Source organism: Schistocerca cancellata, chromosome 8, assembly GCF_023864275.1.
Source record: "Schistocerca cancellata isolate TAMUIC-IGC-003103 chromosome 8, iqSchCanc2.1, whole genome shotgun sequence".
Lineage (NCBI taxonomy): Eukaryota > Metazoa > Arthropoda > Insecta > Orthoptera > Acrididae > Schistocerca > Schistocerca cancellata.
Window position 1 is genome coordinate 71,039,731 of NC_064633.1, and position 14,916 is coordinate 71,054,646.

General features: G+C 38.1%; 1 protein-coding gene across 1 annotated transcript in view; it reads left to right on the forward strand.

Moving 5' to 3' along the window:
- Positions 1–14,916, forward strand: part of LOC126095360 (1-phosphatidylinositol 4,5-bisphosphate phosphodiesterase-like) — a 419,315-nt gene that overhangs the window by 44,881 nt on the left and 359,518 nt on the right. The window contains exons 2-3 of the mRNA XM_049910167.1: positions 1,353–1,412; positions 10,632–10,769. Coding sequence (XP_049766124.1) covers positions 1,353–1,412; positions 10,632–10,769 — 198 coding nt within the window. The remainder of the gene's footprint in view (positions 1–1,352; positions 1,413–10,631; positions 10,770–14,916) is intronic.

The window sequence follows — 14,916 nt, forward strand, 5'->3', positions numbered from 1 at the left end:
CATATTTTCTGCAATACCGACAAAGAAGTCATTAAACATCATAGCTGCTGCTGAAGGATTACTGACCTCATTGTTGTTTAATGTAATTGTAAAATTTTCACTGTGTCGCTATTTTCCCCATTTTGTGTTTTTATATGCTTCCACATGACTTTTATATTGTTTGATGGGCTATTTATGTAGTCATTTTTTATCAGACGTAATCTTGTTTAGTAAGTACATTTCATAGCAAGAATGCAGCTCTGGCGATGATGGTATATGATAATCAAAGCCATGGTGAAGGATATGGTTCAGTTGCTCCAGTCTGGTGTGATTCTGGGTGATAAGGGGGGATTGGTCAGTTAAGAAAAGTAGTACAGAAGTTTATATTTTCCTTTTAGGATGGCCTTACCCCTGATGTGAACTTGTAATTAGAACAAGCAATATTAGTAACAATACACTTGTTATGGAAAATAACAATTCAAAATAAATATCATAAAGTCTCTAATAAACAGTAATTTTCTTCGTTTACACGTATGTTCTGGGAATGTTTTTTTTTTTATTGTTCTCTGTACAGATGGCTAGTAAAAAAATAAATATTTGCCTCATTGAAAAGCTTGCAAGTGGTTTTGGTGGTGGTGGTGGCGGTGGTGTAGTTTATATTTATACTGAGCTTTAGTATTTGTGCAAGGAGGTACTGAATCCTAAACCACATAACTGCAATGTTGTGTTGTAGTTATCTTGACTCACAGCTTGTGATACAAGCTTGTACTGGAAGTGGACATCATTTTAATGGAGATCATTACTTTGTTGTACAAATTATATATTTCCATGAGACCTCCCTGCTCACACTTTTAGTGAGAGAACTCTGTTAAATTCTATACATTTCACACTTCCATTTTGTTATTTATTGGAAAAGAGCTCTAGTGTACTCATGAATGGCTTTAAGTTACCCCCTGGAGAGCAATAGTGGCAGCTATCAGAATTACTTCAGTATGTTTTATTACCACTTGTTCAGATACTTTTTGAACATGTCATGTTCAATAAAAACTGCTATATTTCCATGACTGGTATGAGCTGTAGAATTGCGATCACACATGTATCAATGACAACAGCTGTGTTATGACTGTTTTAAGCCAGTTGTGTAAAATACAATGTACTGTTATATAATGCAGTTCATATTTAGTAGAATTTCCTTAGCCAAGACTGAACATTGTCCTGATGTATTGAAACATGAAAAGCTTCAGCATAAAAGATGGAGTGTATCTTGTGATGACAAATGACTTGATTCTCATTGTGTTTAATAGTAATCCTACCTTGTTTTCCAGAACTGCTTTCACCACATTTTGAATTACTTTTTGCAATTTTTGTTGCAGCATGGAAACGTCATAGAATTGTCCCAAGTTAGTGACATTAGAGCTGGTGGCCTTCCAAAGGTTTGTAAAACATGAGTAACATTTAGAAACCACAGTTTAATCTGAAAATTCTAATTGTATGTAGTAGCCTTATACTCAAATAGTTAAAGAGGCTACAGCTAAGTGAAACAGGACCAATAGCAGCCTCTTACTGCTAAAAAGGAATTTTAAGCTTTCACAAAAACTTTTTCATATCCTTTCTCTGTTCAAAATAGGTGCAATTTTGTTTGGAAATTAATGGACCTATTGACTGCTCCTTGCATTTAAAAAGTAAGTGGATTGTCCTTTGAGGATATGAGAGACAAGAGTTTTGAACAGTGGAAGCTCTAGGTTGGAGTATCAACAATATAAGGAAAAGGTAGATTGCTACTCACCGTAGAGAGACCGTTAGAGAGAGAGAGAGTGATTCACATAAGCAAGCACACCTCATGCGCACATGACTACCATCACTGAATTCAAGCTGGAAGTCGGTATTCTGGGCTGAGCCGCTGGTGATGTCAGTCACATGTGCATGAGGTGTGCTTGCTTCGCACTTGCGCATGCGCGTGCTCGCGCGCATATGTGTGTGTGTGTGTGTGTTTCCTTTTCTGAAGAAGGCTTTGGCTGAAAGCTAATTTGAAACAGTGTTTTTGTTGTGCCTGCCTGCAACTCAGCATGTGATCTTTCCATTGAGTAGCAATCTATCTTTTCCTTACGTTGTAGACATTGGTTTTGGTTGGTCTATGTTTCTGCAACTGTATTATCAGTTTTACTTTCAGCTTGGATATAATTTGACTGTATGTCAGTGTTCTGTGTTCACTATATGCTGCTCCAGATTCAGGGTCTCATTAATAGCCATTGTATGGCTGAAACTGGTTGTATTTAAATGCCTTTTTCTGCTATTGTGTCTAAAAGAAATAAAAAAAAATTGTGATTGTGTATCATTGCTTACAATTTCTTTGTTTCTGAGTCACTTCCTTAATAAAGTAACAAACTCATCTCCAGTATTCTTATCATCTTGTCTTACCATCCTTATACCCAAGTCTGACTGATGTAAAACAGTATAGATGTAAAGGATTTTCTTTACATGTTTCCAAAAGCAAAGATTGATTTCTTACATATCTATACGTTGTTTTCTATGATGGCATTAACTCTGTTTACAGATATGTTTTTACATAAATTTTTAAACAACTTTACCTGCTCTATAATTTTCACATTGGCCACTCTTTTTCAGTCCTTCATGATTATTTTGCTAATATACCACTAACCCTTGTTTTTGGATGACTTATTGATATTTTTTGTGATATATATTTCTAGTGTACTATTAAGCTGTCTTACTAACTCATGGAAGTGACTAAGTTGTCTTCAGCAAGGAGAAAATCTGTATAAAACAGCTATGTAACCTTAAATGCGTTTAATCACATGAGCATTAAGAAGTTAGAGTACTGTTCTCATTCTTGGTGTCTTCAAAGAGATATGTGATTTGACTGACTAGCAAACATTATTCAGCATCTTGGAGGATTTGGTATTTGACAGTGAAACAAAAATCGTTCAACAGATCCTGACAAACACCATCTCAGTGGTAAAGTTACTCATAGTAGTCTGTAACACAATGATCAGACAATTGGATGAGCTGTCCTAGTCCTCTCCTGCATTGTCTTGGAGAATGGTGCAACAACCTGGGAAACAGCTCTGGAAGTCGACGGATTAAGAGAGATACACCTTTGATAGAAAGGAAGGACCGAGATGCTAAGGTTTTAGTCCTTACTGATGATATTGTGCTATTAGTTCAAAATGAAGATGTTAAAATCTGCTGGACAATTTGCATAGCTTTGCTGAGAAAAAATGGCCTGAAAGTGCCTTATGAAAAGACTGACTCCACATAACATAAACATCAGAGAATTATGTTTAGCAACAATGCAAAGGAAAGATAAGCACGTGGAAAGGTTCAGATATCTGTAAAAATTGATCCAATTTAATGGGCTAGATAGACAGAGCCAGAGTCAGTAATTAGATCTGGCATACAAACTAATCCAGAATGTTGTATCTTTTCAGGGCTGCCAGAATTTTTTGATGGTGAGTTGAATGGAATGGATAGTGTCTGGAAAATATGTTTTGTGTTGAACATCTACAGAAGTGAAACAAGGTTGATGGAGTGTAGTCCAAATTATATTAGAAGATGCTGAGGGAATAACATTAGAAAATGAGACATTAAAAGTAATTAACATGTTTTGCTATTTGGGTAGCAAAATAACCAAGGATGACCAGAGTAAAGAGGATATAAAATGCAGACTGGCAGTTGCAAGAAAAGTGTTTCTGAAACAAATTAAATTTGTTTACACCAAATATAATGTAAACTCTTGTGACATATTTTCTGAAAGTCTGGATTGTAGCCTTATGTGAGTAATAAACAGCACAGACAAGAGGAGAAATGAAGCTTGTGAACTATGGTGTTACTAAAGAATGCTGAAGAGTAAATGGTTAAATCAAACTTTATGAAGAAGTATTGGTGCTTTTTGCCTAATATAAATTTCAGAATGAGATTTTCACTCTGCAGCGGAGTGTGCGCTGATATGAAACTTCTTGGCAGATTAAAACAGTGTACTGGACCGAGACTCAAACTCTGGACCTTTGCCTTTCACAGGCAAGTGGTCTACCGACTGAGCTACCCAAGCATGACTCACGACCCGTTCTCACAGCTTTAATTCTGCCAGTACCTCATCTACTACCTTCCAAACTTCACAGAAGCTCTTCTGCAAACCTTCCTTTCACGAGTGCTAGTTATGCAAGGTTCGCAGAAGAGCTTCTGTGAAGTTTGGAAGGTAGGAGATGAGATACTGGCAGAATTAAAGCTGTGAGGCCGGGTCGTGAGTCGTGCTTGGGTAGTTCAGTCGGTAGAGCACTTGCCCGTGAAAGGCAAAGGTCCCCAGTTCTAGTCTCGGCCCAGCACACTGTTTATATCTGCCAGGAAGTTTAATATAAATTTCACTTGCCCCCTTAGATACATTTCTTCAGGGAAAGATGATTAGATATGTTTGTGTTGTTCTGACTACACACACATATATGTAGATACAGACCTATGTAAAGACAGACATATATTTAATCAGCACTTGCCCGTGAAAGGCAAAGGTCCCCAGTCATAGTCTTGGTCCAGCACACTATTTTAATCTGCCAGGAAGTTTAATATAAATTTCACTTGCCCCCTTAGATACATTTCCTCAGGGAAAGATGATTAGATATGTTTGTGTACTTCTGACTACACACACATATATATAGATACAGACCTATGTAAAGACAGACATATATTTAATCAGAAAAATGTAAAGAAAAGGCAGTGGTGCAATAATTAATTGTTTTTTACCTTGAGAAATGTTTAGTGCTGCAAGTCAAAGTGATACTAGGTCACAGACACCAGCAGAGTACTTGGAAATATGTATGCAGATGACAATTCTGGATATAAGCAAAATCAGATGTAAAATGCAACCACTGCTTATGTTGTTAGTGAATATAACAAAATGCATGTTGGTAATAAATAAACCTTTTCACTTCTGGTAATAGATTAGTAATGATCATCTTTTTAGTAATTGCAAGAATTATTATTATTATTTCTTTCTTTTCTCAGATGTTATGTCTGGTCAGAAATGGAAAGTGACGCGGACCTTGATCAAGTGTGACTTCCTTTTAACTATACGGTATATGTTATATTGCATTTAGGAACTTTCGGGTAATTGGACATGTATCAATAATTACAGATTTCCAAACGGGAAAGCGCTGGTAGACAGGTACAATAAAAAACACACAAACACACACACAAAATTTCGAGCTTTCGCAACCCCCGGTTGCTTCGCCAGGAAAGAGGGAAGGAGAGGGAAAGATGAAAGGATGTGGGTTTTAAGGGAGAGGGTAAGGAGTCATTCCAATCCCGGGAGCGGAAAGACTTACCATAGGGGGAAAAAAGGACGGGTATACACTCGCATGCACACACATATCCATCCACACATATACATACACAAGCAGGATTTCTGTAGTTATATATATATAAGTTTGGATGTAGCTGTATAGCATTGATGTACTGGTGGATATTGTGTGGTATGACTCCTGTAGTTGATAGTATAATTGGTATAATGTCAACTTTATCCTGATGCCACATGTCCTTGACTTCCTCAGCCAGTTGGATGTATTTTTCAACTTTTTCTCCTGTTTTCTTTTGTATATTTGTTGTATTGGGTATGGATATTTCGATTAGTTGTGTTAGTTTCTTCTTTTTATTGGTGAGTATGATGTCAGGTTTGTTATGTGGTGTTGTTTTATCTGTTATAATGGTTCTGTTCCAGTATAATTTGTATTCATCATTCTCCAGTACATTTTGTGGTGCATACTTGTATGTGGAAACGTGTTGTTTTATAAGTTTATGTTGTAAGGCAAGCTGTTGATGTATCATTTTTGCTACATTGTCATGTCCTCTGGGGTATTCTGTATTTGCTAGTATTGTACATCCGCTTGTGATGTGATCTACTGTTTCTATTTGTTGTTTGCAAAGTCTGCATTTATCTGTTGTGGTATTGGGATCTTTAATAATATGCTTGCTGTAATATCTGGTGTTTATTGTTTGATCCTGTATTGCAATCATGAATTCTTCCGTCTCACTGTATATATTGCCTTTTCTTAGCCATGTGTTGGATGCGTCTTGATCGATGTGTGGCTGTGTTAGATGATACGGGTGCTTGCCATGTAGTGTTTTCTTTTTCCAATTTACTTTCTTCGTACCTGTTGATGTTATGTGATCTAAAGGGTTGTAGAAGTGTTTATGAAATTGCAGTGGTGTAGCCGATGTATTTATATGAATGATTGCTTTGTGTATTTTGCTAGTTTCTGCTCGTTCTAGAAGGAATTTTCTTAAATTGTCTACCTGTCCATAATGTAGTGAATATAATAGAGGGAAACATTCCACGTGGGAAAAATATATCTAAAAAGAAAGATGATGAGACTTATTGTTTGGGTGTCTATCGACCTGCCAGCGCTTTTGTTTGGTAAGTCTCATCATCTTTCTTTTTAGATATATGTCCATAATGTAGGTTTTTTGTATCGATAAATCCCCTTCCTCCTTCCTTTCTGCTTAATGTGAATCTTTCTGTTGCTGTTTGTATGTGATGTATTCTATATTTGTGGCATTGTGATCGTGTAAGTGAATTGAGTGCTTCTAGGTCTGTGTTACTCCATTTCACTACTCCAAATGAGTAGGTCAATATTGGTATAGCATAAGTATTTATAGCTTTTGTCTTGTTTCTTGCTGTCAATTCTGTTTTCAGTATTTTTGTTAGTCTTTGTCTATATTTTTCTTTTAGTTCTTCTTTAATATTTGTATTATCTATTCCTATTTTTTGTCTGTATCCCAGATATTTATAGGCATCTGTTTTTTCCATCGCTTCTATGCAGTCGCTGTGGTTATCCAATATGTAATCTTCTTGTTTAGTGTGTTTTCCCTTGCCAATGCTATTTTTCTTACATTTGTCTGTTCCAAAAGCCATATTTATATCATTGCTGAATACTTCTGTTATCTTTAGTAATTGGTTGAGTTGTTGATTTGTTGCTGCCAGTAGTTTTAGATCATCCATGTATAGCAAATGTGTGATTTTGTGTGGGTATGTTCCAGTAATATTATATCCATAATTTGTATTATTTAGCATGTTGGATAGTGGGTTCAGAGCAAAGCAGAACCAGAAAGGACTTAATGAGTCTCCTTGGTATATTCCACGCTTAATCTGTATTGGCTGTGATGTGATATTATTTGAATTTGTTTTGATATTAAGTGTGGTTTTCCAATTTTTCATTACTATGTTTAGGAACTGTATCAATTTAGGATCTACTTTGTATATTTCCAATATTTGTAGTAACCATGAGTGGGGTACACTATCAAAAGCTTTTTGGTAATCAATGTATGTGTAGTGTAGTGACCTTTGTTTAGTTTTAGCTTGATATGTCACCTCTGCATCTATTATCAGTTGCTCTTTACATCCTCGTGCTCCTTTGCAACAGCCTTTTTGTTCTTCATTTATAATTTTGTTCTGTGTTGTATGTGTCATTAATTTCTGTGTAATGACTGAAGTTAATATTTTGTATATTGTTGGTAGGCATGTTATGGGGCGATATTTAGCTGGATTTGCCGTGTCTGCTTGATCTTTAGGTTTCAGATAAGTTATTCCATGTGTAAGTGTATCAGGGAATGTGTATGGGTCTGCAATGTAACTGTTAAATGATTTAGTTAGATGTGAATGTGTTGAGGTGAAGTTCTTTAGCCAGAAATTTGGTATTTTATCTTTTCCAGGGGCTTTCCAATTGTGAGTAGAATTAATTGCTTGGGCGACTTCATGTTGCAAAATTATCACTTGAGGCATTTGTGGTATCATCTTGTATGTGTCTGTTTCTGCTTGTATCCACCGTGTATGCCTGTTATGTTGTACCAGGTTTGACCATATGTTGATCCAGAAGTGTTCCATGTCTGTTATGTTTGGTGGATTGTCTATTTTAATGTGTGTGTTTTCTATTGTCTGGTAAAATTTCTTTTGGTTTGTGTTGAATGTTTGGTTTTGTTTCCTTCTATTTTCACTTTTTTTGTATCTTCTAAGTCGTTTGGCCAATGCTTTTAATTTCTGCTTCTTTTCATCTAATTGCTCTATCGCTTCTTGTTGTGAGATTTTACCTCACCTTTTTCGTTTTTTTCTGACATTTCATTTCTTATAAATTGTGTTAGCTGTCCGATGTCTTTTCTCAGTTTTTCTATTCTGATCTGTAGCCTGTGTTGCCATGCTGGTTTTGTGGATTTCTTCTGTGTGTTGGTTGGTTCTGATCTCTGCCTAGTGTGTATATTTAGTGTAGTGAGTGCTCCTATATAAACCAGTAGTTGTAACTCTGCCATAGTTGTGTTTTCATTTATTTTGTTGTGCATGATTGTGTTGATAGTTTTTATTGTTGTTTCGACTTGTGGGTTATTTGGCGGTCTATGCAAGAATGGTCTAATGTCTGTATTTGTGTCTTTGTATTCTATATATGTCAGCTGAAATTTTTCTTCTATATCTAACATGTGTGTCACTTCGTGTTCTATTTGTGCTTGTTCTGGTGGCTGTCTTAAGATTTCGTTTTCCTCTGATTGTTTAATTATTATTATTATTTATATTATTACTGCCCAGGGTTGAGCATAATGTGTAGTCAAGCAGTAGAGTAAGGTGAAGGGACATTTGGTCCAATACCCACAGAGCCTCTACAAAATGATATGAACTCTCATCTATATGCTTTCCTTGGCTACCAAACAATGTGTGTTCTTGTTTCGGACAAGTCTTGACTTATGTCAGTAGTGCTGCAGTAGTAGTTGAAAATGGCAGTTATTATTCTTTCTTCTGCCGATTGTTAGATTTAGTCTGTGACATAGATTCTCAATGTTCAAAGCATTAGTGCCAATCAAAATTGAACATTAGCTGTGTCAGGTGTATCGGCTGAAGGTTACAAGCAAACAGATTGTGCATAATTTGTGTAGGCAATTTTCTGTAGGTCTATGACTGTCCCTATCAAAGAGGGTCATAGACAAATATGCCTCATCAGTGACGACTTGTGAAGTTGGTGCAGCAGTGCGTGATGGAGAACATTTGCTCCGTGGTTATGGATATCAGCAGCCATTTTCCACAGATACTGCAATTGCTGTGGTACGAATAGTTGCTAAGCATCTTTTGCTCAAGGTGTTTGCTGGGTAGATGCTGAAAAACATGATACCTGAATACAAAATGAATTGCTTAGGAGCAGCATTGACATTTTTTGCAACAGTACCATGATGACAGTGACAAGTTTCTCAACAGGATCCTCATGGGCAATGAGATCTGCATTGCCCATTGTACTCTGGACAACAACAGTTTTAAAAGAGTTTAGCTGAGAGCTGTTTGATCATTGGCTGTACAGTTCTGATGTTGCTCCCAGCAATTTCTGTCTTTCCTTGCACCTCAAGAAATTCCTGTCCTCTGGACACCACTTTCATAATGACAAAAACTGAATACAACTGTCGCACACTGGTTCCATTCCCACGAGCCAGATTTATACGACACAGGAATACAAACATTATGGTGAAGAATAATTCAGTCATTGCTGTATTTATTGTCAGTAAAGTTTTCCATGTAACTAGGTTTTTTTTTAAAAGACAAAATACCCAGTGAAACTCAATTTGTGGATGACCATGACCCTTGTAGAATACTGGGAATAGTGAGTTTAGAGAACTTGGACAATGTTTTCTGTGAAGTGTACCAAGCTATCCTTTGTCCTTGTCTTGTTAAAAGAGAGAGAGAGAGAGAGAGAGAGAGAGAGAGAGAGAGACTAAATCAAGCAAGAAGAGATGCAAATGGTCTGCAGCAGGTCTCACACAAGCACAGATGAATGTTCCCCCAACACATTACACTGCCTCCACTGGAGTACATCCAGACATGCCATTGACCTGGAGTAACAAAATATGTAATTCATCCAACCAGCCTACATTAATCCACAGTACAGCATCCATGCCCACATGTCCACTGCAGTAGTAAATAACAATGTCAGTTGGTTAACATGGGAATGCTTAGAGGTTGTCTGCTGCAGAGCCCCATGTTCAACAGTGTGTACTGCATTGTGTACTTCAAAACGCTTTTGCCTGCACTAGCATTGTATGCTGTCATCAGATCTGCCACAGATCGCCACATAATCTGCTTTACAGAGTGAGAAAGCCTTTGATCTCCACATTATTTGATGATGTGTTGATGTCCAGTTTCTTGTCACCTACTTGTGGGTCCCCCTCCCTTCAACCACTTTCTATAATGCTCACAACAATAGCATGTGAAGAGCCAACCACCTTTGCTGTTTCCAGTATGCTCACTTCCAGGTGCCACATCATAGCAATCTATCTTTTTGTCAATGGATTTCCCCATTTGAGGCCTGTATTGTTGCTGATATGTTTTCCCATTCAGCTGCACTCCACTTATATGCTTTTCTTACTGTGCCACATGCCTACAATGCCTCCAGGCTGCATTCAATCTCATAATGGGCAGTAGTCATAATTTTTTGGGTGATTGGTGTATATTTGTAGGATCAGAGATTCACACAACTGTTCTCAATTGCAGGGGCTGTTGTTTACAGTTGTAGATTTTCTTTCCATATCATGTTGCAACATGTATAATACGACATTGTGAAACAATTACATGTCTCATTTTGAATTTAGATTGACACGTATGTCCCTTTTCTGTCTCAAAGGATCAGAAACTGCTGTCACAATTACGTGGAAAACATGGCGATGATGTGGAAGAAAAGTCACTAACTATATGCAGTGGTACAGATTATGTCAACATAAACTACCAGCATGTAATATGTCCAGATACTGACACCGCCAAGGTAGGTAATTCTTAACAGTTTTGTCATTAGTTTTATCCATTTACCTAGTATGACAAAAAATTTAGAGACAAATTCTCTCAATTGATTCCAGATTTCCATTAGTTTCTGTCTTGATCGTATTTTGAAGTAATGACCTTCTCTCTTCAACCAATAAGTCATCACATTCTTTCATATCTGTTGGTATATTCTGAATATTACTTGCACTGTCTAGCTGTGTGAGTGAAGCTACTGGCTGCTGGGGCTGGCTCAGTATTGCACTTACACAGGCAAGGCAGCACCATCTGGAACCCTGCAGATGGTGGCTGAAATAACACAAGATTTTGAGTCAGGCAGCCTGTGGCAACTGTCACTTGTGGAGCACAGTGCTATCTTGTGGTACCTAATTTGAAATGGCCGCTGCTACTTCCCTGCAAATATCAATCATCCATGTATGCTGTGCTCAAGGACCAAAGCTTGTCCCATGCCTTAATGTGGGTGTACCCCTGATCTCAATTAAAACTGTTGCAGATTAATCTGATATTGGCACTTACCTTTGTGATCAAGTTTCCATATGAAGATTCATGGTCCAACATCCTCATTGTTTCACACTGTATTTTGTGTCTGTTCTCTTGACTGTTCAGTCATATGTGACTTCTCAGCCTCCTCCTACCTCGTGTGATATGTGATATGTGTGCTTGACACAATTCTCAGTGACAGGGCAAACTATTTGTCCTGTGTAGAGCTGCCAGAAGCTGCACAATCTGCCTCCGTGTGCACACATCATTTTAGCACTCCTCCAGGAGGTTCAAAATGCTGCTGCCTTGCGTATGTACACAGAACACTGTGTCAGACCCCAGTCAGTAGAAAGATGAGTATTCCGTGTGCTATAAAATCCCAAAATATGCATGCATTCATGTACTATCGAACAACCGTACGTGCGTGATCAAGCGAAAACTACATTAAAACATGCACTATCATTTTTGTTGCCAATTTATTAATTCACTTCCCTTTTTGCACAGTTATCAACTTAGAAACATTTCAAAATTTTTTCTGTGGTGGTATCAGTCAAAATATTTTTGTAGGCAGAAATGACCTTTCTACATCACAAATCTGAATGGACATATTTGTGACAGTGTCAGGTCAAATTCTTCTTTCATTCTTTCACCACAAAATACCTTCTTCACTGAACAAAAGAATCTATTGTCTGGGTTATTGTTTATGATGCTGTCCCATTTGTTCTTTGTATCTATTCCCACTTTCTCATGGACATGACTAATGATTACTCAGTGGCATTAGTCAGTCAGTCAGTCAGTCGGACAGTAGCTGCCTGTCAATAAACGCCAGCTACACGGAAGTACCAGATTTTTTGACATTTTACAAGTTCCTAACTAGAAGCTAATTATATTGTTCATCTTTGTGCTTTGGTAGTTCAGTTTTTTTAATTTCTGCATATTACTTTGATATTTAATGGACATAGTTCTCACATTTTTGTTTGTGTCAGAAAGTAAACTGATTTTGTGACATATTACAAGTTCGTAATCAGGAGCGAATGACTTAAACACGTTTATTGCATTTTCATCAGTGTTCCACAGTGCATGTCGATAGTCCTGTGTTCGTCTGTGTAGAGTAGTTTTCCACCATATTTCCATCTTTAGCATGGATAGGGACTGTGATTGCTGCATGCAGATGTGAGCTCTCATCCCCAGGCTATGCTGGCTTCAGTTACATAGCCTGAGGCTGCAGTGGATGGGCATCATTGGTGTGGGCCAGCCATGGGAGTTCAATGGATGTCCAGCACGATCCAGAGTCTGCCAATTGGCCTGCATCAGTAGCCGTCCAGTTACTCATCCCAGTTACTGCTTGCACTGAGGTTGACCCCTCACCTGTACTCGAGTTGGAGGTCGCCTCAGGGAGTGGCAGGCTGTGAAAGACTTTCCGGGCGGCTGAACGTAAGGCGTCCTGGGTTAGACTGACAAACAGGTTCTAGATGCTGTCTGTGGCAGACACTGTCCCTCAGCCAGATGCAATTGCTTGTCTTTGTCTTGTGTCAGAGGAAACCATTCAGCCTGCAATATCCAGGCAGTCGTAGAGGGTGGGGTCATTGGAAGTTGGCAGTTTCAATGTTAGGTGTGTTATGGGTCCCCCTTAGGAACATGGCTGCCAAGAAGGAGAAGAAAGCCAATGTGCACTCTGTTGCATACCGGTTGGAGTCATTCCAAATGTGGAATGGGTTTTTCTTGATGCCGTGAAGAGCATGGGAGAGCAGTCAACTGCAGGTGGTGGCTCACATCAGTGTCACTTTGAATTGGGTGAGATTATCTCTGGTTTTGAGTGTCTACCAGAAGTGGTAAAGGATGTCAGCTTGTTTGCGAGATGAAACCCAGAGCTCACCATTTCAAGCATAGTTGACAGGACCGATTGTGGACCTCTGGTATAGAGCCAAGTGGAAGATCTGAATCAGAGGCTCAGATGGTTCTGCGACGATATAGGCTGCAGATTCCTTGACTTTCACTGTAAGATGGTGGGGTTTCAGGTTTCAGTAAATAGGTCAGGAGTCATTACATGCAAGAGGTGGCTACATGGGTAGCGTGGCTGTGTGGCATGGACTGTCTGGTTTTTCAGGTTGGAGGGTCTCAGGGAAACAAAAAAGGGGCTTCATTCTCAAAGGGTGAAGGTTGAACACAACAAGATCATAGGTCTAGGAACAATCTGTATAACAGTTGTAAATTGTCGTAGCTGGCACTGATACTCAAATTGTTGGAGGCACTGAAAGCTGGCTAAAGCCGGAGGTAAGTTCAGCTGAAATATCTATGAAAGAGCTAATGGAGTTTAGAAAGGATAGGATTAATACATGTGGCATGTTTGTTGCTGTTAGCAGTAGTTTATCTTGTAGTGAAATTGAAATAGATAGCTCCTGAGAGTTAGTATTGGCGCAGGTCATTCTTGGCAACCAGAATAAAATAGTAATTTGATTCTTTTACTGACCTCTCAACTCAGATCATACAATTGCTGCTAGGTTCAAAGAAAACATGAGCCTGTTTTTAAACACTTACCCCACTCGTGCAATTATAGTTGGTGGTGACATCAATTTATCCTCAATAAATTGGTGGAAATTCATTTTAAATCAGGAAGTACACATGAAACATCATCCAAAATCATGCTAAATGCATTCTCTGAAAAGTATTTTGAGCAGTTAGTTCATGAGCCCACTGGAGTAGTAAATGGTTGCGAAAACATTCTTGACCTCTTATATAATAATCCTGAGATGATAATATGCATCAAAACAGATACAGGGGCTAGTGAACATGGTTGTTGTTGCGAGACTGAATGCTTTAACTCCCAAATCCACCAAAAATAAATAAAAAATATATCTATTCAAAAAGAAGCAGATAAAAATTCGCTTCACACCTCCCTGAGAGACAATCTCTGCTCCTTTCAAATTAACAATGTAAGAGTGGACCAGATGTGGCTTGAATTCAAAAAAATAGCAACAGCAACTGAGAAATTTATACCAAATAAATTAACAAAAGACAGAGCTAATGCCCCATGGCACACAAAACAGGCCAGAACACTGCTGCAGAAACAACAACAACAACAACAACAACAACAAAAAGCATGCCAAATTCAAACAAATGCAAAATCCCTAAGATTGGCAATATTTTGCTGAAGCTCGAAATTTAGTGTGGACTTCAGTGTGAGATGCTTGTAGTAGTTTCCATAATGAAACTTTGTCACGAAAGCAGCCTGAAAATCCAAAGAGATTCTGGTTGTATGTACAATATGCTAGCAGAAAAATGCAATCAGTGCTTTCCCTGCATTATAGCAGTGGAAAAACTATTGATGACAGAGCTGCTAAAGCAGAATTACTCTGCACGGCCTTCTGAAATTTCTTCAGCAAAGAAGACGAAGTAAATATTCCAGAATTGGAATCAAGAACATCTGCCAACTTAGAAGTAGATATCCTCAGAGCAGCAAAGCAACTCAAATAATTTAATAAAAGCAAGTCTTCCAGTCCATATTTTATACCAATTAGGTTCCTTTCAGAGTATGCTGATGCAATAGCTCTGTACTTAACAATCACATACAACCGCTCACTCAACAAAAGACCCATACCCAAAGACTGGAAAGCGGCATAGGTCACACCAACAGTCAAGAAAGGTAATAGGGG